This window comes from Chiloscyllium punctatum, chromosome 15, assembly GCF_047496795.1.
Source record: "Chiloscyllium punctatum isolate Juve2018m chromosome 15, sChiPun1.3, whole genome shotgun sequence".
In the NCBI taxonomy this organism is placed as follows: domain Eukaryota; kingdom Metazoa; phylum Chordata; class Chondrichthyes; order Orectolobiformes; family Hemiscylliidae; genus Chiloscyllium; species Chiloscyllium punctatum.
The window spans coordinates 3,571,827-3,592,998 of record NC_092753.1 but is presented as its reverse complement, the minus strand read 5'-3'; the positions used below and the strand labels follow the sequence as shown (position 1 = coordinate 3,592,998).

The following is a 21,172-nucleotide window of genomic DNA, read 5'->3' as shown; positions in this document are numbered from 1 at the left end:
TCACAATTTAAGAATTACTTGTTACCTACATATATCCCAACTTAATCCACCTAATTACTTGTTAACATAAATTTCGGAGGACAATTTGGATGAATGTGAAGATTATGACTATATTGTCAATATCATCCAAAGTTAATTTGTTTTACTCTTCAACTTCTGGGGAGTAGAGTATTCACCTGATTTTCTTTTCCCCTCGGTGAGTTCCTTTAATTGATTTTGTATTAAACCCTTAGAATAGTGATGCTGGTAAGTTGCTAGTTTCTCAGTTTTCCTTAACTGAAAGTTTGACATTTATCAGTTGCTGGAGCAGTTTCCACTCCTTTCCCTTAATGACAACATGAAATACCACAGCTCAACCACATCATTACTGCAGCCTGTAAACCATGTCATTATGACCTAAGCCAATAGATAAATAATAGAGGATATACATTATTACTACACCTTCTTAGCAACAACTAGGAACTAAACCTTGCTCCAAAACAGAACTGTTCTTAGCAAGAAATCTTGGGTATGGGTGGGTTGCGCTTCGGCGGGGCGGTGTGGACTTGTTGGGCTGAAGGGCCTGTTTCCACACTGTAAGTAATCTAATCTAAAAAAAAATGTATGGTTCCATTCCAGACCCTTTCACTGTCTCAATGCTAAGTGTGGGAATTCCTTGCTAAATCTCTCTACCTCTCTCTTCTACTTTTAGAATGCTCCCTGAAACCTATATATTTGACCAAGCTTTGGCCACCAGTCTTAATTCTCCTTTTATGAGCTCCTGTCAGATTTTGTTTACATTATTCCTGTGAAGCGACTTGGATATTTCACTATATTAATGGCGATACATAAATACCAGTTGTTGATGGTATTGGGCTGATTGTGTGCAGTACTGATTGATGCTAGATTCTAGAGGTGCCTTCTTTCAAATAAGATGTGAAATTAAGGTCCTGACTGAATTGTCAGTAAAGATCCCTATAACTATTTAAAGACAATTAGGGGAATTTCCTCAATGTCTTGCAAAATGTTTTTCCCTCAACAAATGTTAATTGAAAGAAGGCACCTCTGGAGTCTAGCATCAATCAGTACTGCACACAATCAGCCCAACACCAGCAACTACCTGGTATTTATGTATCACCTTTAATACAAACCAATTTTCTGAACATTATCACATTGTTGTATAGGGAGAAAGCAGGAATAAGGTACAGAGTTGAATAATCAGCTATGATCATATTGAATTGTGGAGCAAGGATGAATGGTCTATTTATGCTCCTATTATCTATGTTTATAGAATGTTTGTGCTCAAATTAATGTTGCATTTTCAATTGCTGTAGAAGGTAATGGTTCTGAAAGGATTAATGGTGAAGACATTATTTAACACCCCCCAGTCAAAACAACATCATTGAGCAAAGTTGAACCTGCTCTAGTTCCTAAGAAAGACAGACATACCATCTGATCTCTTCATTGTCTTCGTAACAATGTTAATCACATTAATGTAGCTTGTACCTGATTGCTCTCATGCAATATAATACTAAAGACAAAGGCATTTTTTATTAAGTTAAAAATACCAACACCACCAGGTTATAGACCAACAGGTTAATTTGGAAGCACTAGCTTTCGGTGCACTGCTCCTTATCAGGTGATTATGGAGTATAAGATCGTATGACACAATTTATAGCAAAAGTTCACTGTGTGATGTAACTGAAATTATATATTGTAAAAGGCTGGGATTGTTTGTTAAGTCTCTCATCTTTTAGAATGAACATGTTGGTTTCAATTCTTTCTTATGTAAATTGCAGAACTTCTTTAAAGTTATGCTCTCAAATGACCTTCAACAATTGTCGCCATGTTGGCCCAGTAGATGCAGTGAAGCTGTGAGGTGCCCTGTGTAAGACTCACTGTGCTACAATGGTCAGACTGATTCTAATCTAAAAAACAGATTTACAGAAGCTTACATGGATTCATGCAGTTTTTGAGCAAAATAAAATGTAATTCTGCAAGTACAAATTCACCCCACAAACTTGTGTGCATGTGGGTGGGTGTGTGTGTATGTGCATCTGTGTATGTGTGTGTGTTATAAGTGTTTGAGAGACAGTGTGTGTATGCGTGAGTGTGAGTGTAAAGGGTATAAGTCTGTGAGAGGGTACATGTGTGCATGTGTTCCTGAGAGTGTATGTGTGAGAGTATGAGAGAGCCTGCATGAGTGTATGGGTCTGTCGTGTGTGTGTGTCTGAGTGTGCATAGTGCAGTGGGGACACCTGTACTTCGACATGAACCCAAGGTCCCAGTTGAGGCCAGCCCCATGGGTAACGAACTATCAGCCTGTGCTCGGCCACTTTGTGTTGTTGCCTAATCTGAAGACCGCCTTAGAGAACGGTCACTTGGAGGTCGGAGATCGAAGTTCCGGGACCGCTGAAGTGTTCACCGACTGGAGGGAACACGCCTATCTGTCTGCCCCATGGTACATTTGCGAGACCGAGCAGAGGCTTCAGCAACGGATGAATGGACACCCGCACAACAATCAACAGACAGATGTGTTCCCTCCCAGTTGGTGAACACTTCAGTGGTCCCAGACATTCGACTTCGGGCCCCCAGGTGACCATCTTCCAAGGCAGTCCCTGGGACAGGCAACAACACAAAAGTGGCCGAGTTCGGTACCCCTGGGGATGGCCTCAGCCAGGACCTTGGGTTCATTTCACACTACAGGTGACACCACTGCACTACACACACACACACACACACATGACAGATGCACACACACACTCCTGCAGACCCATACATTCACGCACACCCTTTCTCGTATACAAACTCTCCCTCATATGCTCACACATACATTCCCACACACTCTCTCACAGGCACTCATAAACCCCCCCCCCTCCCCCAACACACAAGTTTGTGGGGTGAATTTGTACCTGCAGAATTACATTTTATTTTGCTCAAAAAATGAATGAATCCATATGTGAGATTCTATGCTCCGGTTTCCTCCCACAGTACAAAGATGTGCAGGTTAGGTGAATTGGCCATGCTAAATTACCCATAATGTTAGGTGAAGGGGTAAATGTAGGGGAATGGGTCTGGGTGGGTTGCTCTTCGGAGGATCAGTGTGGACTTGTTGGGCCGAAGGGCCTGTTTCCACACTGTAAGTAATCTAATCTAATCTAAACATTTATTAGATTAGAATCAGTTGGAACATTGAAGCACAAACAAACAAACAAACAAACAGTCTCACACAGGGCACCTCACACCTTCAAAGCATTATCTGAGCCAACATGACGTCAATTGTTGAAATTCACTTGAGAATATAACTTTTAAAAAAGTTCTGCGATTTATATATGAAAGAAGTGAAACCAACATGCCCAGTCTAAAAGATGAGAGACTTAACAAACAATCCAAATCTTTTTCAATATATAATTTCAGTTATATCACACGGTAAACTTTTGCTATAAATTCTGTGTCTTATGATCTTATACTCCACAATCACCTTATACACCGAAAGCTAGTGATTCCAAATAAACCTGTTGGACTAAAGCCTGGTGTTGTGTGAGTTTTAACATTGTACACCCCAGTCCAACACTAGCATCTCCAAATCATGACTCTTTATTCGACGATGTAGTGGTTTTTCTTAACCGTTTTATACCAAGTAGGCCAAATCGGAAAGCAATTTGCCCAAACATTTGTTGACAGTGGTTAGCATCACATGCTCATGAGGCACTTATGTTTCTTAAGTGACTATACTTTAAAAGTACTTGATCATAAGATGCACTGGGACATCCTGAAACTATGAGAGTCACTATTTAGATGCAAGTTCTTTCTTTCAACAGTAAGCATGTGAGATAAATAGTACTCAAAGTGAGTTTTCACAGGAAGCTGAAGCGGATAGTGTTGATACATATTGAAAAGCCTCAATGTATATGAGAGGGAAAAGAGAATAAAGTGTAAGAAGAGATTATTGATGTGGGAGGAGCTTGTGTGAAAAATATTCACCAGCATACACTTATATGGCTTATTTCCACACTATAGCTGCTGTACAATCAGTACATAAAAGTCGCAAAGTCTTAAGGGAGATTCTGACTGAAAGGGGTGATTCAAGTCAATAGTTAAAATTAACTACCACTTTCGAGTCATTTTTAAAAAGTGTATCTAGTTACATATTTCTTCAATAGTTTAGACACAGAGAAAGTTGTTCACATCAGTTAGGTGGAAGAGTTACTGTTACTCACAATGTAGGTTTTCATAAATGCCTTTCATTACGATCAAGCCTTCTAGCATTCTTTTAAATGGTAAAGTCCATTTCTCTAGCAAGGGAAGTGAGACTATTTTGTTTCAGCATTTGGTTATTAAGTGACTTACACATATTTCCTTCTTAGAACACTAGCAACACATAATGAATGGGGAACCTACATTAACTATATTTTTAAAATCAGTAAATAAACAAATGGTTAAGAGACTGTTACTGAGTGTTTGATCTCAAAAGCAATTGTGTGTGGAATTGAACATTTTTGTGAGTTTGTTGGTAAGATTACATAACAGAAGGTTTGAGTATGTTAGTGCTCTTTATTGTTGTGAATAATTTACTCCTTTGGATACTGGATGGTGCTAAGCATTTGTCAAGAAAGTGGAGAACATGGAGAACATTGAGTTGTACAGTTTGAATGTGTCCAGGGATTTTTGTAAAAAATTGGTGGGTGTGGATAGAATAATATTGTAACTGACACACCTATGGCAACTTGGTGATTTCTAATGGGCAACATTGTTTTCGAGGTTAAGATCTGCCACTTTTACTAAGTGTGCAAAAAGGTAGTGAGACACCTGACCTGATCCTTCACTGCAATGTCTGCTGAACTTTCCTCCAGTTGGGTAGTTTGGAGGGCATCAGTGGGCCTTTCTGCAAAACTGGAGTTCCTGCAAACAGAAATCCTGCCAAGTGAGAACTGCCAGACAATCAGTTGTCAGCAACTTTTGAACAAGCAGTGTCACCAATAGGCGTGGCAACTGTTAGGAGGATACCCAACATCCTGAGGACCAAGGTCTTCATGGGAGGGTCCTGGGATTGAGGGGCAGGGAGGTTAGAATGAGCAGTGGCTCTCAATTATGCAGAAATGAGTGCAGATCAAGGGACTCACTGCACTAAATGACAACTTCCCATGCACTGTTTAGCAGTCAGGTGAGCCAACTCTTTTCTCATCGCAGTTGGAACAAAAATAATTGTAGCCAAGGTGAAAATAGGCTTTTAGATAGTCCTCAAGTGATTATTAATTGGCAACCTGAAGGCCACAATAAATGGTGAGGTGGGAAAGTCAAGCTTGGACCTTTTCATTCAGAACTTGGTTCCAATGGAGTTAGATGGGCGGTGGAGTTCTGGGACATCACCATTCCTCCCAGATCCGACCGCCTCCACAATTGGAAGATTCTAAGAGGGGGTTTTGAATGCTGCTCAAGTTTAGAAAAAGGCACTTGATTACAGAACAGAGCAGCAGCACCAGATTTAAATGGTACATCAGGACTAGCCAATTGCAGAGGGAGCTAGTCCAGAAGCCCTAGATAAATATTTGCTGATCAACCTGTCCAGAGATGTTATTACACACCTCTGGAGTAAATGGTCTCTTGGTCTATTCTCAGTAGCCAGTCAGCCTGCAGTAGACAACAATCAGTCAATCAGCAGCAGCAGGAGAAGGTCAGGGTCAGCTTAGTTATAGGAGGAGCCACAGGGGGAATGTGACAAACTCAGTAATGATACAGCCGGCAGGAATGGGCGAGGAACAAGAATTGGGAGTAGGGGATACTCTGCATGTTCTACGTTAAGCGTTTTAGTTGATGAAAAATTGAGAAGGAGGTTATTGTTATTTTAGTATAACTGAAGTAATTTAGGGTTTCTATTACTGGAATCTAGCTATGCTCGCTCTTTGAGTAGCTTTATTGCTGTGATATTTGTATTACCCTCAAGATCACTGTATGTGAGAAACTTTTAAAGAAAACATTTTTATTGAACCTGCAGCATGACTTTGTTGATTCTTTTAATTCAATGGTCAAGGTTGAAGCTAAGTAACCTGATTTATACTACCCCCATTCTCATTTTCACACCCCTACTTTTGGTTTCATCTAGTCCTTCCCAATAACATACTGCTTACCATGGCCTCCTTTCCCATACTCTGTCCTTTCCTGAGACAGCTTGATGACTTGCATAGCACTGAGCCAAGCGGTTAATGGTTGTCACTAAATTTACTGCTGGAATTCTAAGAAACTTAGAAGAATAAGTCTCCAAATAGTTTCATGTTTTTAAAGAGATCAAAAAAGGAATGATCGCACATTAATATTTGAAGAAAAAGGAGAGACGTTTTCCCAATGTTCTGGTCAATATTTATCCCTGCCATCAATGAAACAAATTATCTGATAAAATATTGTAATGCCAGTTGTAGACTCTTGCTGCATGCAAATTGGCCATTGTCGTTTCTATATTACAATAGTAACTGCACTTCACAATACATTTCATTGATTATAAGATGCTTGGATATGTTTAGAGGCCATGAAAGGCCCAATACAAGTAAATAAATACAAGTTTCATTTTAATTTTTTTCAGGAGTTACATTACATTCTGTGATGAAACTAGACCTGGAGTGTACTACCCCAGTAATTCAACAGGACACCCATGGAAGGAGAAGAAAGAGCAAAGGTCAGTGCTCTTAAGTCTCATCGATAAGCAACATTTAAATAGTTTAGATTAGGTTTGCATGCTTTGTGGTTTGCCACGGTTTGTGCGTTTTCAGTAACAATTAATTACTTTAGCTCAGCCTGGTCTGCAGAAAGAATTATATAAGGGAATACATGTATTTACAGAAGCATTTTTAACAACCTCATGCTGTTCCAAAACACTTTAAATTCAATGAAGTACTTTGATGCCCATCTGAGTGGGCATACAGCATCTCAATTTAACATGTTATCTGAAAGATCTTATCTTCCACATTGCACTGAAGCATTAGCCTGGATTACAGACTGGAACCCAACACCTTCTAACGTGATTTGAGAGCATTGGCAACTGAGGTATGGCTGAAAGTATGGTACTGGCACTATTTATGAGTGGGGGAGTTGCCAACGTGAAGTTGGATGAAGGAGAAGAAGAGTTGCCTCCATATCATTATGACAATATTGTGAGCAATTTATTAATCAAGCATAGTAACAGTGCAAAATAAAAATGGCAAGTGTTAGAGAAATGCAGTAGGTCTGACAGCATTTGTGGAGATGACCCTACCTCAGAACATTAACATTATTTCTCCATCCACAGATGCTGCCAGACCTGCTGAGGTTTCTTCAGCAATTTCTGTTTTTATTTCTATTTTCCAGCATTTGCAGTATTTTGCTCTTTAGTAACAATGTGATATTCTTTGAACAGGAAGCTGTAACAGCTAGTAAGGTAAATGTGAAATTTACTTTAAAATGTTTGGATAAATTATCTTTTAAATTGTTTCAAAAGACTTTTTATAGTTTGTATCAATTGTAAATGGATCGATTATAATTTTTGGATAATCGGAAATACCCGTCTGTGTGACCTGATGACCCGTCACCTCAAAGCCAACAGGATGAAGCTTAAAATGTGAAGGCTGCGAGCAGTCAAAAGCAAAGGGGCCAGTCAGACAGCAAAAGACAATCAGCAAGCCAAGTCAGAAACGTTTATTTAGGATATAAAAAGGATATTTGGGATTGCTGCCATTGTTCCATTCATTTTTTGAGTGATTAATGGCCCAGAATGTGCCCTACCATGCTCATACAAAAGTGGTGTTTGGTAGATCCATGGTTATCACGACCAATGGGAGTTCAAAGTTGAGAATATTCCAGAAATGAAGAGTTCCATGAAGGGACGATGGTACAGGCAGAACTCTGTTTACATGGAAACTGCAGCCTGGGGAGAATGGACTAAGACCTCGATGGAAAGGGACTGGAATTTTCCTTCTTACTTTTCTTAAATCTGTCTCCTTGGATTACTGACCCTCCTGCAAATGGAAACAATATCCCCATTTTCTCTATGGGGAGAGCTCAGAGTGGACACAGACCAGCAGTACTGAAGCATTGACCCCACAACTGACCTTGTGCACTTCAGTGTGAGAACCCAAAAAAAAAGCAGGTGCTGTTGAACTGAGTCTGTGTGAATGTGCCGATAGAATGATGCTTGGACATGATGCTCCATATGCTTAAAACTTTCAACATCAGGGTGAAACAGTTGATGAAAGGAGATATGGGACAAGATGTCCGTGGAACCATATTTCTAGAATACACTCAGGACCTTCAGGAGAGGTTTATGTACATTTGGAAGTGGAGACAGAAAACAAAATCACCCAACCACCCACAAAATGACCTTGTTTCAATGTCACTGTGTTTTGTATTTGCCAACATTTTGCATTTGTTTGCCGAATACTTTTGCCTGATAATAATGCCGTGCCCTAAAATTACTTGCAAAGATATCCTCATACTTTTGCTTCCTCTAACCCTCCACTGAGCAATTCCATATGCTTTGTGATTTATTCTTATTCTCAGCACCCCCCTTTCCAGCTGTCTTCTGAATTCAATGATCATTTCCAAAACATGGCCACCCACTCAAATTTACCATCTCCCATGGGTCCTTTAATTCCATGGTTTCAATCTTCATCCACTTCAATGTATGCCTGTCCACCTTTCCAAAACATCTTCTCTGTGTTGATCCCTAAAAACTGCTCTCCTTTAAATAATTTGGAACTGCACATTCTAAATTCCAATTGCCCAGCCTTTGGCACTCCATCTGCAACAACATGTCTACAGCTAATCAGCACCATTTGTCCATTTTGTCCCAAATAAAACTTTTACTCACATCTCAGGCAACCACCTTGGTAAAACACCTATTTTTTTTTCTTACAACAAACAAAGAATGATGATTAAATATACCTCACACATAACTGAATTAGCCATTCCTGACAAGCTTGCATTGTGTGATCAGGCCACCTTCTTACATGCTTGAATCAAACAAACAATATTCTAGGATGATTTTGGAAAGCATAGATAATTCCTGGCTTCTCTCTTGCAATCCTAATTGTTTCCTTAACTGCCCCTCCCTTCTCTGTCCACTCTCACATCCAACAATAAGTATGGCAAATTTATGGACATTTTTGACACAAAGATTGAAACCATCTGCTGAGTTGCTTTTCATCCTTGACACCGACCTTTTTCCTTCAGCCCAGTCATTCCTCTCTCATCATTTTCTCAGCTTAACTTGTCCAATCTATCTACCATCCGTTTTCTTGACATAACTTACACTACTAGTCATGGAGTGAGGCTCCATGCTGGGACCACATCATCTCATGCTAGGATTGTTCTAGAATTCCAAGGGTGCCAGCCAACATAAAGTAGTTTTCCATATTGCTGCATAATGCCTGGATTGGAAACGTTGATAATGCTATTCAAGCTCATCAGCAGCCTCAACTTTAATGCATCTTGTAAAGTAGACTGCATGCACAGCAAACAGGTAATTCATTATTGTAGCTTCCTTATCTCAAAGCTTTATCTGTGCCCTTGGTATCTCCAGGTTAAATATTTACAAGCCTACTCTGGTCTGCCTCTTAACCTGTACTCTCCATCCATACAAGTTAATCCAAAATCTGCCCAGTGTATCCTACTATGCATCAAAGCCCATTCATCTGTTACTGCTATGCTTGGCTAGACTGAGAGCTCTTGATCCTCATATTCTCACATCTGTTTCAAATCTCTTCATAGCCTGACATCTTATAGATTCTTCCAACCTTTCATAACCTTTGAAAACTCTGTACTCTTGTAATTTTTATGAACAGAATGCCCTGGAGAAACTCAGCAATTCTGACAGCATTTCTAAAGAGAAAAACAGAATTAACATTTTGCAAACAATACAACTTCTTCAAAGGTTTGACTCGAAACATTAATTCTGTTGCTTTCTCCACAGACATTGCCACATCTGCAGTCTTTTGACTTTATTGCCCTTTTTTGTCATTCCACCGTTGGCCACCATGCCTTCAGCTGTCCTGGCTCTCACTAAGCTCTGGAATTGTCTCATCAACTCTCTCCATCTCACATCTCTTTTAGGTTGCTCCTTAAAATCTACTGCTGCCATCAATCTTTCAAGTTAATTTACACCAAAATGACCTTTCCTAAAAAGGTCCTTATGTGGCTCTGTGTGTTACTTTATTTGATTACATTCCAGTGAATGGACTGGGAAGTTTTATTACATCAAAAAGGTTCTGTATAACTCTACTGATCTCAATGTTCAATATTCTCAACAATGGAGCATCTAAGATATAGAATTCCAAATATTTACAGCCATCTGAGTAAAGATTTCTCCTCATAGAGTCTAAGTGACTAATCCCTTACCCCAAGACCGTATCCCTGTGTTCTTGGTTTCATACTAAGGGAAATAACCTCTTGATGTCTATCCCCTTTACGATTAGATTAGATTCCCTACAGTGTGGAACGAGGCCATTCGGCCCAACAAGTCCACACCGACCCTCCGAAGAGTAACTCACATAGACCCATTTCCCTCTGACTAATGCAACTAGCACTATGGACAATTTAGCATGGCCAGTTCACCTAACCTGTATATCTTTGGACTATGGGAGGAAACCGGAGCACCCAGAGAAAACCCACGCAGACACGGGGAGAATGTGCAAACTCCACACAGACAGTCACCCAAAGCTGGAATAGAACCTGGGAGCTTAGTGCTGGGAGGCAACAGTGCTAACCACTCAGCCACCATGTTTATAGTCCTGAATGTTTCAATTAGATCACTTCTTATTCTTCAGAAAATATAGATTCTAGTGTCTCTTCCTGGGAGAACCCTCTCATCCCAGGAACCAATCTAATGAACTGTTGCTGCACTGCTTCCCAGTTCAGACTATCTTTGCATAGGGCAGGCTCTTGTGGGGCAGAGGTAATGTCCTTACCTCTTAGCCAAGAAGCCTCGGTTGAAATACTACCTCCTCCCGAGTCTGTGTGATAACATCTTTGAATAGGCTGAATAGAAAATATCTATCCTTTCATAGACACGGAGACCAAAACTACATACAGTACTCCAGGTTTTACCAAAGTGTTATTCATTTGTAGCAGGTCATCCTTATTTTTACAATAAAGGCCAACATTCCATTACCTTTCCTAATTGATAGCTGTATCTGCATGCAATGTTTCTGCATTCCTTATATGAGTATGTCCAAGTCTATCTGAATGTCAATATTTAAAGTTTTACATTATTTAAAGAAGTATTCCTTTTTTGATATTACTACTACCATTGTACAGTCTGGAAAGAGGGACACTATACCAATATTTGTTTGCATATCTCTGACTTAAATTTCTTAACTGTGAGGGCATATCATGAGACAAATTGGACCCCAATACTGATATTTCCAATGGATTTGCAGTCCGAAATGGTACATGGAGTAAATGCATTTAGTAAGCACTCTAAAGTGAGTAGACAACTGACTGCAACTTGCACAGAAAAATATCAATCTTGTATGTTACATCTTTGCCGCTTGTACCATTTAAGTGATGGAAGAAATGTTATCAGCACTCTCCAACAAGGGAAAAGGAGGTTATTATTCCATGTACCAAACTATTAGTAATAATGGAGACCATGGAGCACTTTAGTCCAACTGTAACCCATAAACCCAAGCACAAACTCAACAACTGAAACCACTGAGCAAAGCTCAATTGCCAAAATGACACAGATTGGCAGATATCCATGTTAAAGTGTCCATATAAAACACTAGATGGATGATTGTAATCAGAGAATATTTGAGGTTAGCCAATTTACTGTTCATTTCAATTCAGGTGAGCACTGGTATGTGTTAATGCATAAAACAGAGACATGTTGGGATTATTTCATAAACAAAACTTGCAGCTGAGTTCTCCTGAATAGGTTCCATTCACTTGAAGTACTGTACACTATCTGGCATCTCCTTGGCAACAGAGCTCTTTTTAAAATAATTGTTGCAAGTTTTTTATATGTGAGGCAGTAAACTGAATGGTGAAAAACAAAACTGCAGTACAACAAGCCACATAGAATGGAGGGGAGATTTAGCCCATTCCTTTCATCGCCAGAGGTTATGTACTGGCAGAGAAAACAAAAATCCTTAAGTATTTATAAAACTACTCACATGATCACTTTAGGACAAAATGTGTAATGTAGCCCACGTCACTAAACAGTTATTCTGGGTACGATGCTGTATCCCAAAGCAATGATTATCCAATGAGGTCTAATTGTTTTCATTTAATCATTCTCAGAATGTGAGCATCACTAGAACATTACTATCATTTACAAACCATCCAAAAGCTACGAGAGGAAAGGTGATGGTGGGCCTTCTTCCTGAATCTTTGTTGAGGATTCACCCACAGGGCTGTTTCAGGATTTTGACCCAAAACACAGGGAAGGAATACCGTGTGACTTGGCAGGCAATCAGGAGGGATGGTCTTCCCATTTCTCTACTGGTCCTGACCTAGGTGATGGAAATCCTTATGTTTGGTTGAAACATTTTTAAAACCTTAATGTAGTGGCAGTGCACCAAACAGATAGCAGACACAATAATGAAGATGCAAGGAGGGGATACTTAGAGTCAAAGTCATAGAGATGCACAGCATGGAAACAGACCCTTCGGTCCAACCCCTCCAACCTGTCCATGCCAATCTAATCTCACCTGCCAGCACCCGGCCCATATTCCTCCAAACCCTCCCAATTCATATAGCCATCCAAATGCCTTTTAAATGTTGCATTTGTACCAGCCTCCACCACATCCTCTGGCAGCTCATTCCATACATGTACCACCCTCTGTGTGAAAGAATTGCCCCTTAGGTCCCTTTTATATCTTTCCCCTCTCACCCTAAACCAATGCCCTCCAGTTCTGGACTCCTCCACCCCAGGAAAAAGACTTTGACTATTTAGCCTATCCATTCCCTTCATCATTTTGTAAAACTCGTTAAGATCACCCCTCAGCCTCCAACGCTCCAGGGAAAACAGCCCCAGCCTGTTCAGCCTCTCCCAAAGCTCAAATCCTCTAACCTGGCAACATCCTTGTAAACCTTTTCTGAACCCTTTCAAGTTTCACAACATCGTTCCGATAGGAAGGAGACCAGAACTGCACACAATATTCCAACAGTGGCCTCACCAATGTCCTGTACAGCCACAACATGACGTCCCAACTCCTGTACTCAATACTCTGACCAATAAAGGAAAGCATATCAAACACATTCTTCACTATCCCATCTACCTGCGACTCCACTTTCAAGGAGCTATGAACCTGCACTCCAAGGTCTCTTTGTTCAGCAACACTCCCTAGGACTTTACCATTAAATGTATAAGTCCTATTAAGATTTGCTCTCCCAAAATGCAGCACCTCGCATTTATCTGAATTAAACTCCATCTGACACTTCTCGGCCCATTGGCCCATCTGGTCAAGATCCTGTTGTGATCTGAGGTAACCTTCATCGCTGTCCACTACGCCTCCAATTTTGGTGTCATCTGCAAACTTACCAACTGTACCTCTTATGCTCGCATCCAAATCATTTATGTAAATGACAAAAAGTAGAGGACCCAGCACCGATCCTTGTGGCACTCCACTGGTCACAGGCCTCAAGTCTGAAAAACAATCCTCCACCACCACCCTCTGTCTTCTACCTTTGAGTCAGTTCTGAATCCAAATGGCTAGTTCTCCCTGTATTCATGAGATCTAACCTTGCTAAGCAGTCTCCCATGGGGAACCTTGTCGAACGCCTTACTGAAGTCCATATCGATCAGATCTACCATTCTGCCCTCATCAATCCTTTTCGTTACTTCTTCAAAAAACTCAATCAGGTTTGTGAGATATGATTTCCCACGCACAAAGTTACGCTGACTATCCCTAATCAGTCCTTGCCTTTCCAAATACATATACATCCTGTGCCTCAGGATTCCCTCCAACAACTTGCCCACCACCAATGTCAGGCTCACTGGTCTATAGTTCCCTGGCTTGTCTTTACCACCTTCCTTAAACAGTGGCACTACGGTAGCCAACCTGCAAACTTCCAGCACCTCGCCTGTGACTATCGATGATACAAATATCTCAGCAAGGGGCCCAGCAATCACTTCTCTAGCTTTCCACAGAGTTCTAGGGTACACCTGATCAGGTCCTGGGGATTTATCCACCTTTATGTGTTTCAAGACATCCAGCACTTCCTCCTCTGTAACCTGGACATTTTGCAAGGTGTCACCATCTATTTCGCAACTGTCTATATCTTCCATATCCTTTTCCACAGTAAATACTGATGCAAAATACTCGTTTCGTATCTCCCTCATTTTCTGTGGCTCCACACAAAGGCCACCTTGCTGATCTTTGAGGGGCCCTATTCTGTCTCCAGTTATCCTTTTGTCCTTAATGTATTTGTTTAAACCCTTTGGATTCTCCTTAATTCTTTTTGCCAAAGCTATCTCATGTCCCCTTTTTGCCCTCCTGATTCCCTCTTAAGTAAACTCCTACTGCCTTTTTACTCTTCGAAGGATTCACTCGATCTATCTTGTCTATACCTGATATATGCTTCCTTCTTTTTCTTAACCAAACCCTCAATTTCTTTAGTCATCCAGCATTCCCTATACCTCCCAGCCTTCCCTTTCACCCTGACAGGAATATACTTTCTCTGGATTCTCGGTATCTCATTTCTGAAGGCTTCCCATTTTCCAGCCGTCCCTTTACCTGTGAACATCTGCCCCCAATCAGCTTTCGAAAGATCTTGCCTAATACCTTCAAAATTGGCCTTTCTCCAATTTAGAACTTCAACTTTTAGATCTGGTCTATCCTTTTCCATCACTATTTTAAATCTAATAGAATTATGGTCACTGGCCCCAAAATGCTCCCCCACTGACTCCTCAGTCACCTGACCTGCCTTATTTCCCAAGAGTAGGTCAAGTTTTGCACCTTCTCGGGTAGGTACATCCACATACTGAAAATTTTCCTGTACACACTTAAATTCCTCTCCATCTAAACCCTTAACACTATGGCAGTCCCAGCCAATGTTTGGAAAGTTAAAATCCCCTACCATAACCACATTATTCTTACAGATAACTGAAATCTCCTTACAAGTTTGTTTCTCAATTTCCCTCTGACTATTAGGTGATCATCCCTTTCTTATTTCTCAGTTCCAACCCAATAACCTCCCTCGATGTATTTCCGGGAATATCCTCCCTCAGTACAGCTGTAATGTTATCCCTTATCAAGAACGCCACTCCCCCTCCTCTCTTGCCTCCCTTTCTATCTTTCCTGTAGCACGTGTATCCTGGAACATTAAGCTGCCAGTCCTGCCCATCCCTGAGCCATGTTTCTGTAATTGCTATGATATCCCAGTCCCATGTTCCTAACCATGTCCTAAGTTCATCTGCCATCCCTGTTAGGCCCTTTGCATTGAAATAAATGTAGTTTAATTTATTAGTCCTACCTTGTCCCTGCCTGCCCTGACTGTTTGACTCACCTTTGTTCTCAACTGTACCAGTCTCAGATTGATCTCTTTCCTCACCATCTCTCTAGGTCCCACCTCCCCCCCTACCCACCTACCTTACTCATTTAAGTCCTTTCGAGCAGCTCCAGCAAATCTCCCTGCCAGTATATTAGTCCCCTTCTAATTTTGATGCAATCTGTTCTTCTTTTACGGGTCTCTTCTACCCCAAAAGAGATTCCAATGGTCCAAAAATGTGAATCCTTCTCCCATACACCAGCTCCTCAGCCATGCATTCATCTGCTCTATCCTCCTATTCCTGCCCTCACTAGCTCGTAGCACCAGGAGTATTCCAGAGATCACAACTCTCAAGGACCTCCTGCCTAGCTCTCTGTAATCTCCCTTCAGAATCTCAACCTTTTCCCTTCCTACGTCATTGATTCCAATGTGGACAATGACCTCCTGCTGGCCTCCCCCGTGAGAACATTCTGCACCCTCTCTGAGACATCCTTGATCCTGGTGCCAGGGAAGCAACACACCATTCTGGTTTTTCGCTGCTGGCCACAGAAACGTCTGTCTGTACCTCGGACTAGACAGTCCCCTAACACAATTGATTTCTTGGAACCCAACATACCCCTCATTGCATTAGAGCCAGTCTCAATACCAGAAACTTGGCTGTTCGTGCTACGTTCCCTTGAGAATCCATCACCGCCTACATTTTCCAAAACAACATACCTGTTTGAAATGGGTACAGCCACAGAAGGCTCCTGCACTAACTGCCTACCTCTCTTACCTTTCCTGGAGTTAACCCATCTATGTGACTGTATCTGAGACTTTTCCCCCCTTCCTATAACTGCCATCAGTCACATACTGTTGCTGTTAAAAATACTTAAAATAACAGGATATTCTCAAAGTACGTTCACTTTGACCTACTTGGTGATGTTGACTTTGGTAAATTGCGGGACCAGGAGTACACAGAAAGGATTTGTTAAAGTCCACCCAGGATCTTCACAAGTAAGGGAGTTCTATCATACATCAGAGCAGCACGCTGCCCCGGTTCCCAATAGCTAAGCTTGGCTCGTCAGCATCTGGGGTTTTTTTAAAAGCCTGCAGGAAATCTGAACAGTTGCAGAATTTTCTGATGTCAGAAGTCTGCAGTGTTCGTCACTGTAACAGAGGAAATGGAAAGCATACCACGTTAAATTAATCGGATTGCTGCCTTTCAACACCAAGTTGGTCAATCACTCTTGCATCCAACAAACACCCTGCTAATTCTCAAATGGACACAGTGCGTGTGAGCAACTTGTAGGTAGTCTTTCAATAACAAACTTTTAATGACAGTGGCAAATTAAATAACACAACGCCGAATAATACGCAAATAACAGGCCAGCTCCCCAAAGGGTGTAGAGGGAGAAATTATCAGCACTCACGAAATTTCACATTAAAGCAATCACTTACCGCACAGGTAACCTGCTTTTCAAAAAACACAGAGTCTGCCATAGCTTGTGCATAGACAATCCACATACACCGGTTGCTGCAGTCAGTTGTAACGCCAAAGTGATGGAACTCGAATGAACTTCCGTGAAACCAACTAAGAGTTCTTCCCCTCACTCCAGCTTCGAGACCCCAGGTTCATGTCGTTTTTCTCAGGTGCTGCTGCGCCCTATGCTTTCCACTTGATAAGCAACGTCGACCATCTTTCGTGGAGAGCCTATTTCACTTTGTTTCAGGTCAGACTGGAGACAGCATACACTCGGCACTGCCTCCAGCTCGGACCAGACTGCAGGAAGATAGTTCATGATTTTAAACCCTTTGCACTGCAGGTGGCTCTTCACTGGGGGGTTTTCAACTGACGACAACTCTCAAGTCCCTGACACATCACGCTCGGAATCTGCTTGAAGGAATGCCCTGACCCCTTCCTCGCCACCGAGATGACATTACTAAACACAAGCGAAGGAATTGCAGCTGTTTCTAGTCGGAAGACCGCACTAACCTCAGATTCAGTTCACTCCAGCCCTGTCCACACATGTGCGAGCACTTTGGAAAGCGAGATTCAAAAATTATAGCTCGCTAATTTAAACCGAATAAGATGCACGTAAGAATGACCAAAATTAGCTAAACGCTGCCAAAATTGTTGGTGGCTCTTCATTTTATGCCTGCAGTTCCTGGGTAAATCGAATGAGCACAGTCGTCTCAAAATCCATAAAGTTATGAATTTGTTTCTCAACTTGTAACAAATGACGGAACAAATTGCATCTGATTGTCTTTAGTGTTGACTCAATGTTGGATCCACCGGTCTGTAGCTCAATGTTGGGTCCACCAGTCTGTAATAAAATGTTGGATCCACCAGTCTGTAATACAATGTTGGGTCCACCGGGCTGTAACTCAATGTTGGATCCACCAGTCTGTAATACAATGTTGGGTCCACCGGGCTGTAACTCAATGTTGAGTCCACCGGACTATAGCTCAATGTTGGGTCCACCGGGCTGTAACTCAATGTTGGGTCCACCGGGCTGTAACTCAACGTTGGATCCATCGGGCTGTAGCTCAATGTTGAGTCCACCGGACTATAGCTCAATGTTGGGTCCACCGGGCTGTAACTCAATGTTGAGTCCACCAGGCTGTAACTCAATGTTGAGTCCACCGGGCTGTAACTCAATGTTGGGTCCACCGGGCTGTAACTCAATGTTGAGTCCACCGGGCTGTACTCAATGTTGGGTCCACCGGGCTGTAACTCAATCTTGAGTCCACCGGGCTGTAACTCAATGTTGAGTCCACCGGGCTGTAACTCAATCTTGAGTCCACCGGGCTGTAACTCAATGTTGTGTCCACCGGGCTGTACTCAATGTTGGGTCCACCGGTCTGTACTCAATGTTGGGTCCACCGGTCTGTACTCAATGTTGGGTCCACCGGTCTGTAGCTCAATGTTGGGTTCACCGGGCTGTAGCTCAATGTTGGATCCACCGGGCTGTAGCTCAATGTTGAGTCCACCGGGCTGTAGCTCAATGTTGAGTCCACCGGGCTGTAACTCAATGTTGGGTCCACCGGGCTGTAACTCAATGTTGGGTCCACCGGGCTGTAGCTCAATGTTGGGTCCACCGAGCTGTAACTCAATGTTGAGTCCACCGGGCTGTAACTCAATGTTGTGTCCACCGGGCTGTAACTCAATGTTGAGTCCACCGGGCTGTAACTCAATGTTGTGTCCACCGGGCTGTAACTCAATGTTGAGTCCACCGGGCTGTAACTCAATGTTGAGTCCACCGGGCTGTAACTCAATGTTGGGTCCACCGGGCTGTTACTCAATGTTGGGTCCACCGGTCTGTAGCTCAATGTTGTGTCCACCGGTCTGTAGCTCAATGTTGGGTTCACCGGGCTGTAGCTCAATGTTGGATCCACCGGGCTGTAGCTCAATGTTGAGTCCACCGGGCTGTAGCTCAATGTTGAGTCCACCGGGCTGTAACTCAATGTTGGGTCCACCGGGCTGTAACTCAATGTTGGGTCCACTGGTCTGTAGCTCAATGTTGAGTCCACCGGGCTGTAACTCACTGTTGGGTCCACCGGGCTGTAACTCAATGTTGAGTCCACCGGGCTGTAACTCAATGTTGAGTCCACCGGGCTGTAACTCAATGTTGAGTCCACCGGGCTGTAACTCAATGTTGGGTCCACCGGGCTGTACTCAATGTTGAGTCCACCGGGCTGTAACACAATGTTGGATACACCGGGCTGTAACTCAATGTTGAGTCCACCGGGCTGTTACTCAATGTTGGGTCCACCGGGCTGTAACTCAATGTTGAGTCCACCGGGCTGTAGCTCAATGTTGGATCCACCGGGCTGTAACTCAATGTTGGATACACCGGGCTGTAACTCAATGTTGGGTCCACCGGGCTGTAACTCAATGTTGAGTCCACCGGGCTGTAGCTCAATGTTGGATCCACCGGGCTGTAGCTCAATGTTCAGTCCACCAGGCTGTTGCTCAATGTTGAGTCCACCGGGCTGTAACTCAATATTGAGTCCACCGGGCTGTAACACAATGTTGGATACACCGGGCTGTAACTCAATGTTGGGTCCACCGGGCTGTAACTCAATGTTGGGTTCACCGGGCTGTAGCTCAATGTTGAGTCCACCAGGCTGTTGCTCAATGTTGAGTCCACCGGGCTGTAAGTCAATATTGAGTCCACCGGGCTGTAACACAATGTTGGATACACCGGGCTGTAACTCAATGTTGGGTCCACCGGGCTGTAACTCAATGTTGGGTTCACCGGGCTGTAGCTCAATGTTGAGTCCACCAGGCTGTTGCTCAATGTTGAGTCCACCGGGCTGTAACTCAATATTGAGTCCACCGGGCTGCAACACAATGTTGGATACACCGGGCTGTAACTCAATGTTGGGTCCACCGGGCTGTAACTCAATGTTGGATCCACCGGGCTGTAGCTCAATGTTCGGTCCACCGGGCTGTTGCTCAATGTTGAGTCCACCGGGCTGTAGCTCAATGTTGGGTTATCACCGGGCTGTAGCTCAATGTTGAGTCCACCGGGCTGTACTCAATGTTGAGTCCACCGGGCTGTTGCTCAATGTTGAGTCCACCGGGCTGTAACTCAATGTTGGGTTCACCGGGCTGTAGCTCAATGTTGGGTTCACCGGGCTGTAGCTCAATGTTGAGTCCACCGGGCTGTAGCTCAATGTTGAGTCCACCGGGCTGTAACTCAATGTTGGGTCCACCGGGCTGTAACTCAATGTTGAGTCCTCTGGGCCATGACTCAGGAAAACCCAGGGCCTATCTGCTGAGGCAAACATCTGTCAGAGAAGGGAAAGCAAAACTGTGCTTCAACTCAGTTGAAACCACAGAGTTGCACCATTTAAAGCAAAGAGGAAATGGATGAGAAAGACTTGGTAAATGCGCGGTGGGATTCCTAAGGGCATGTGTGGCAATTTTAAAGATGTTGCTGTAATGTTTATTTTTTAAGTAAATCACACATTTTACTTGCACTCCTCAATCTCATTTGTTGCATTTCCCTGCTCACCCTGGTCTGGAGCCTTTAGTTGAAATGATAGAATCAGCCTTTGTAAGGAGAACAGAGTGAGAACATTAACTGTTTGACTGAATTGTGTCCAGGGTCAGGTGGGAAAGAGGGGAGGCAGGACGATGCAGGAGAAGCAGACAAATGGTGGGCATAATTTCTTGGCAAAACTGAGGGCTGCAGATGCTGGAGATCAGAATCTAGACTGGAGTGGCACTGGAAAAGCACAGCAGGTTAGGCAGCATCTGAGGAGCAGGAAAATCGACGTTTCGGGCAAAAGGCCCTTATCAGGGAGGAAGGTGGGGAACCTCCAGGGTCCCACCCTCTCCCATTTATCTCTCCACCCCAGAGGCTCCCTGCCTTCATTCCTGCTAAAGGCCTTTTGCCCGAAAGGTCGATTTCTCTGCTCCTCAGATGCTGCCTGACCTGCTGTGCTTTTTCAGCACCACTCCAATCTAGGCATAGTTTGTTGGACAGCTTCATGTGTACATAAAGTGACATGTACCCAGATGAAGCTGCCATCCAGGTGTGCGGCTGCAGGCATGTAGCCACATCTTGCTTTTTATCCTCTTCCTTCTCTTCTCATTGGAGAATGCTAAGTATCCTATATCTTCCTCTTGCTGCAGCTCCACCTTCTCTACATTGCAAGATTGCGCACTGTTATTCAAGAGATGTAGCATACAGAAGTGTGTGCCTTCAGACTTCAAAACTAATTTTGGAAACACATGTCTTTCACT

The 21,172-nt window shown here is 42.9% G+C and overlaps 1 protein-coding gene across 2 annotated transcripts in view; it reads right to left on the bottom strand.

The window, feature by feature from the left end:
• LOC140485988 (rho GTPase-activating protein 6) overlaps positions 1–21,172 on the bottom strand; it is a 546,880-nt gene that overhangs the window by 309,855 nt on the left and 215,853 nt on the right. Inside the window, exon 1 of one of the 2 annotated variants that reach the window (XM_072584486.1) lies at positions 16,876–17,313. The exons of the other annotated variant lie outside the window; for it this stretch is intronic. Coding sequence (XP_072440587.1) covers positions 16,876–16,941 — 66 coding nt within the window. The 5' untranslated portion in view covers positions 16,942–17,313. Of the gene's footprint in view, positions 1–16,875; positions 17,314–21,172 lie in introns of those variants that run through there. 2 annotated transcript variants of the gene reach the window in all.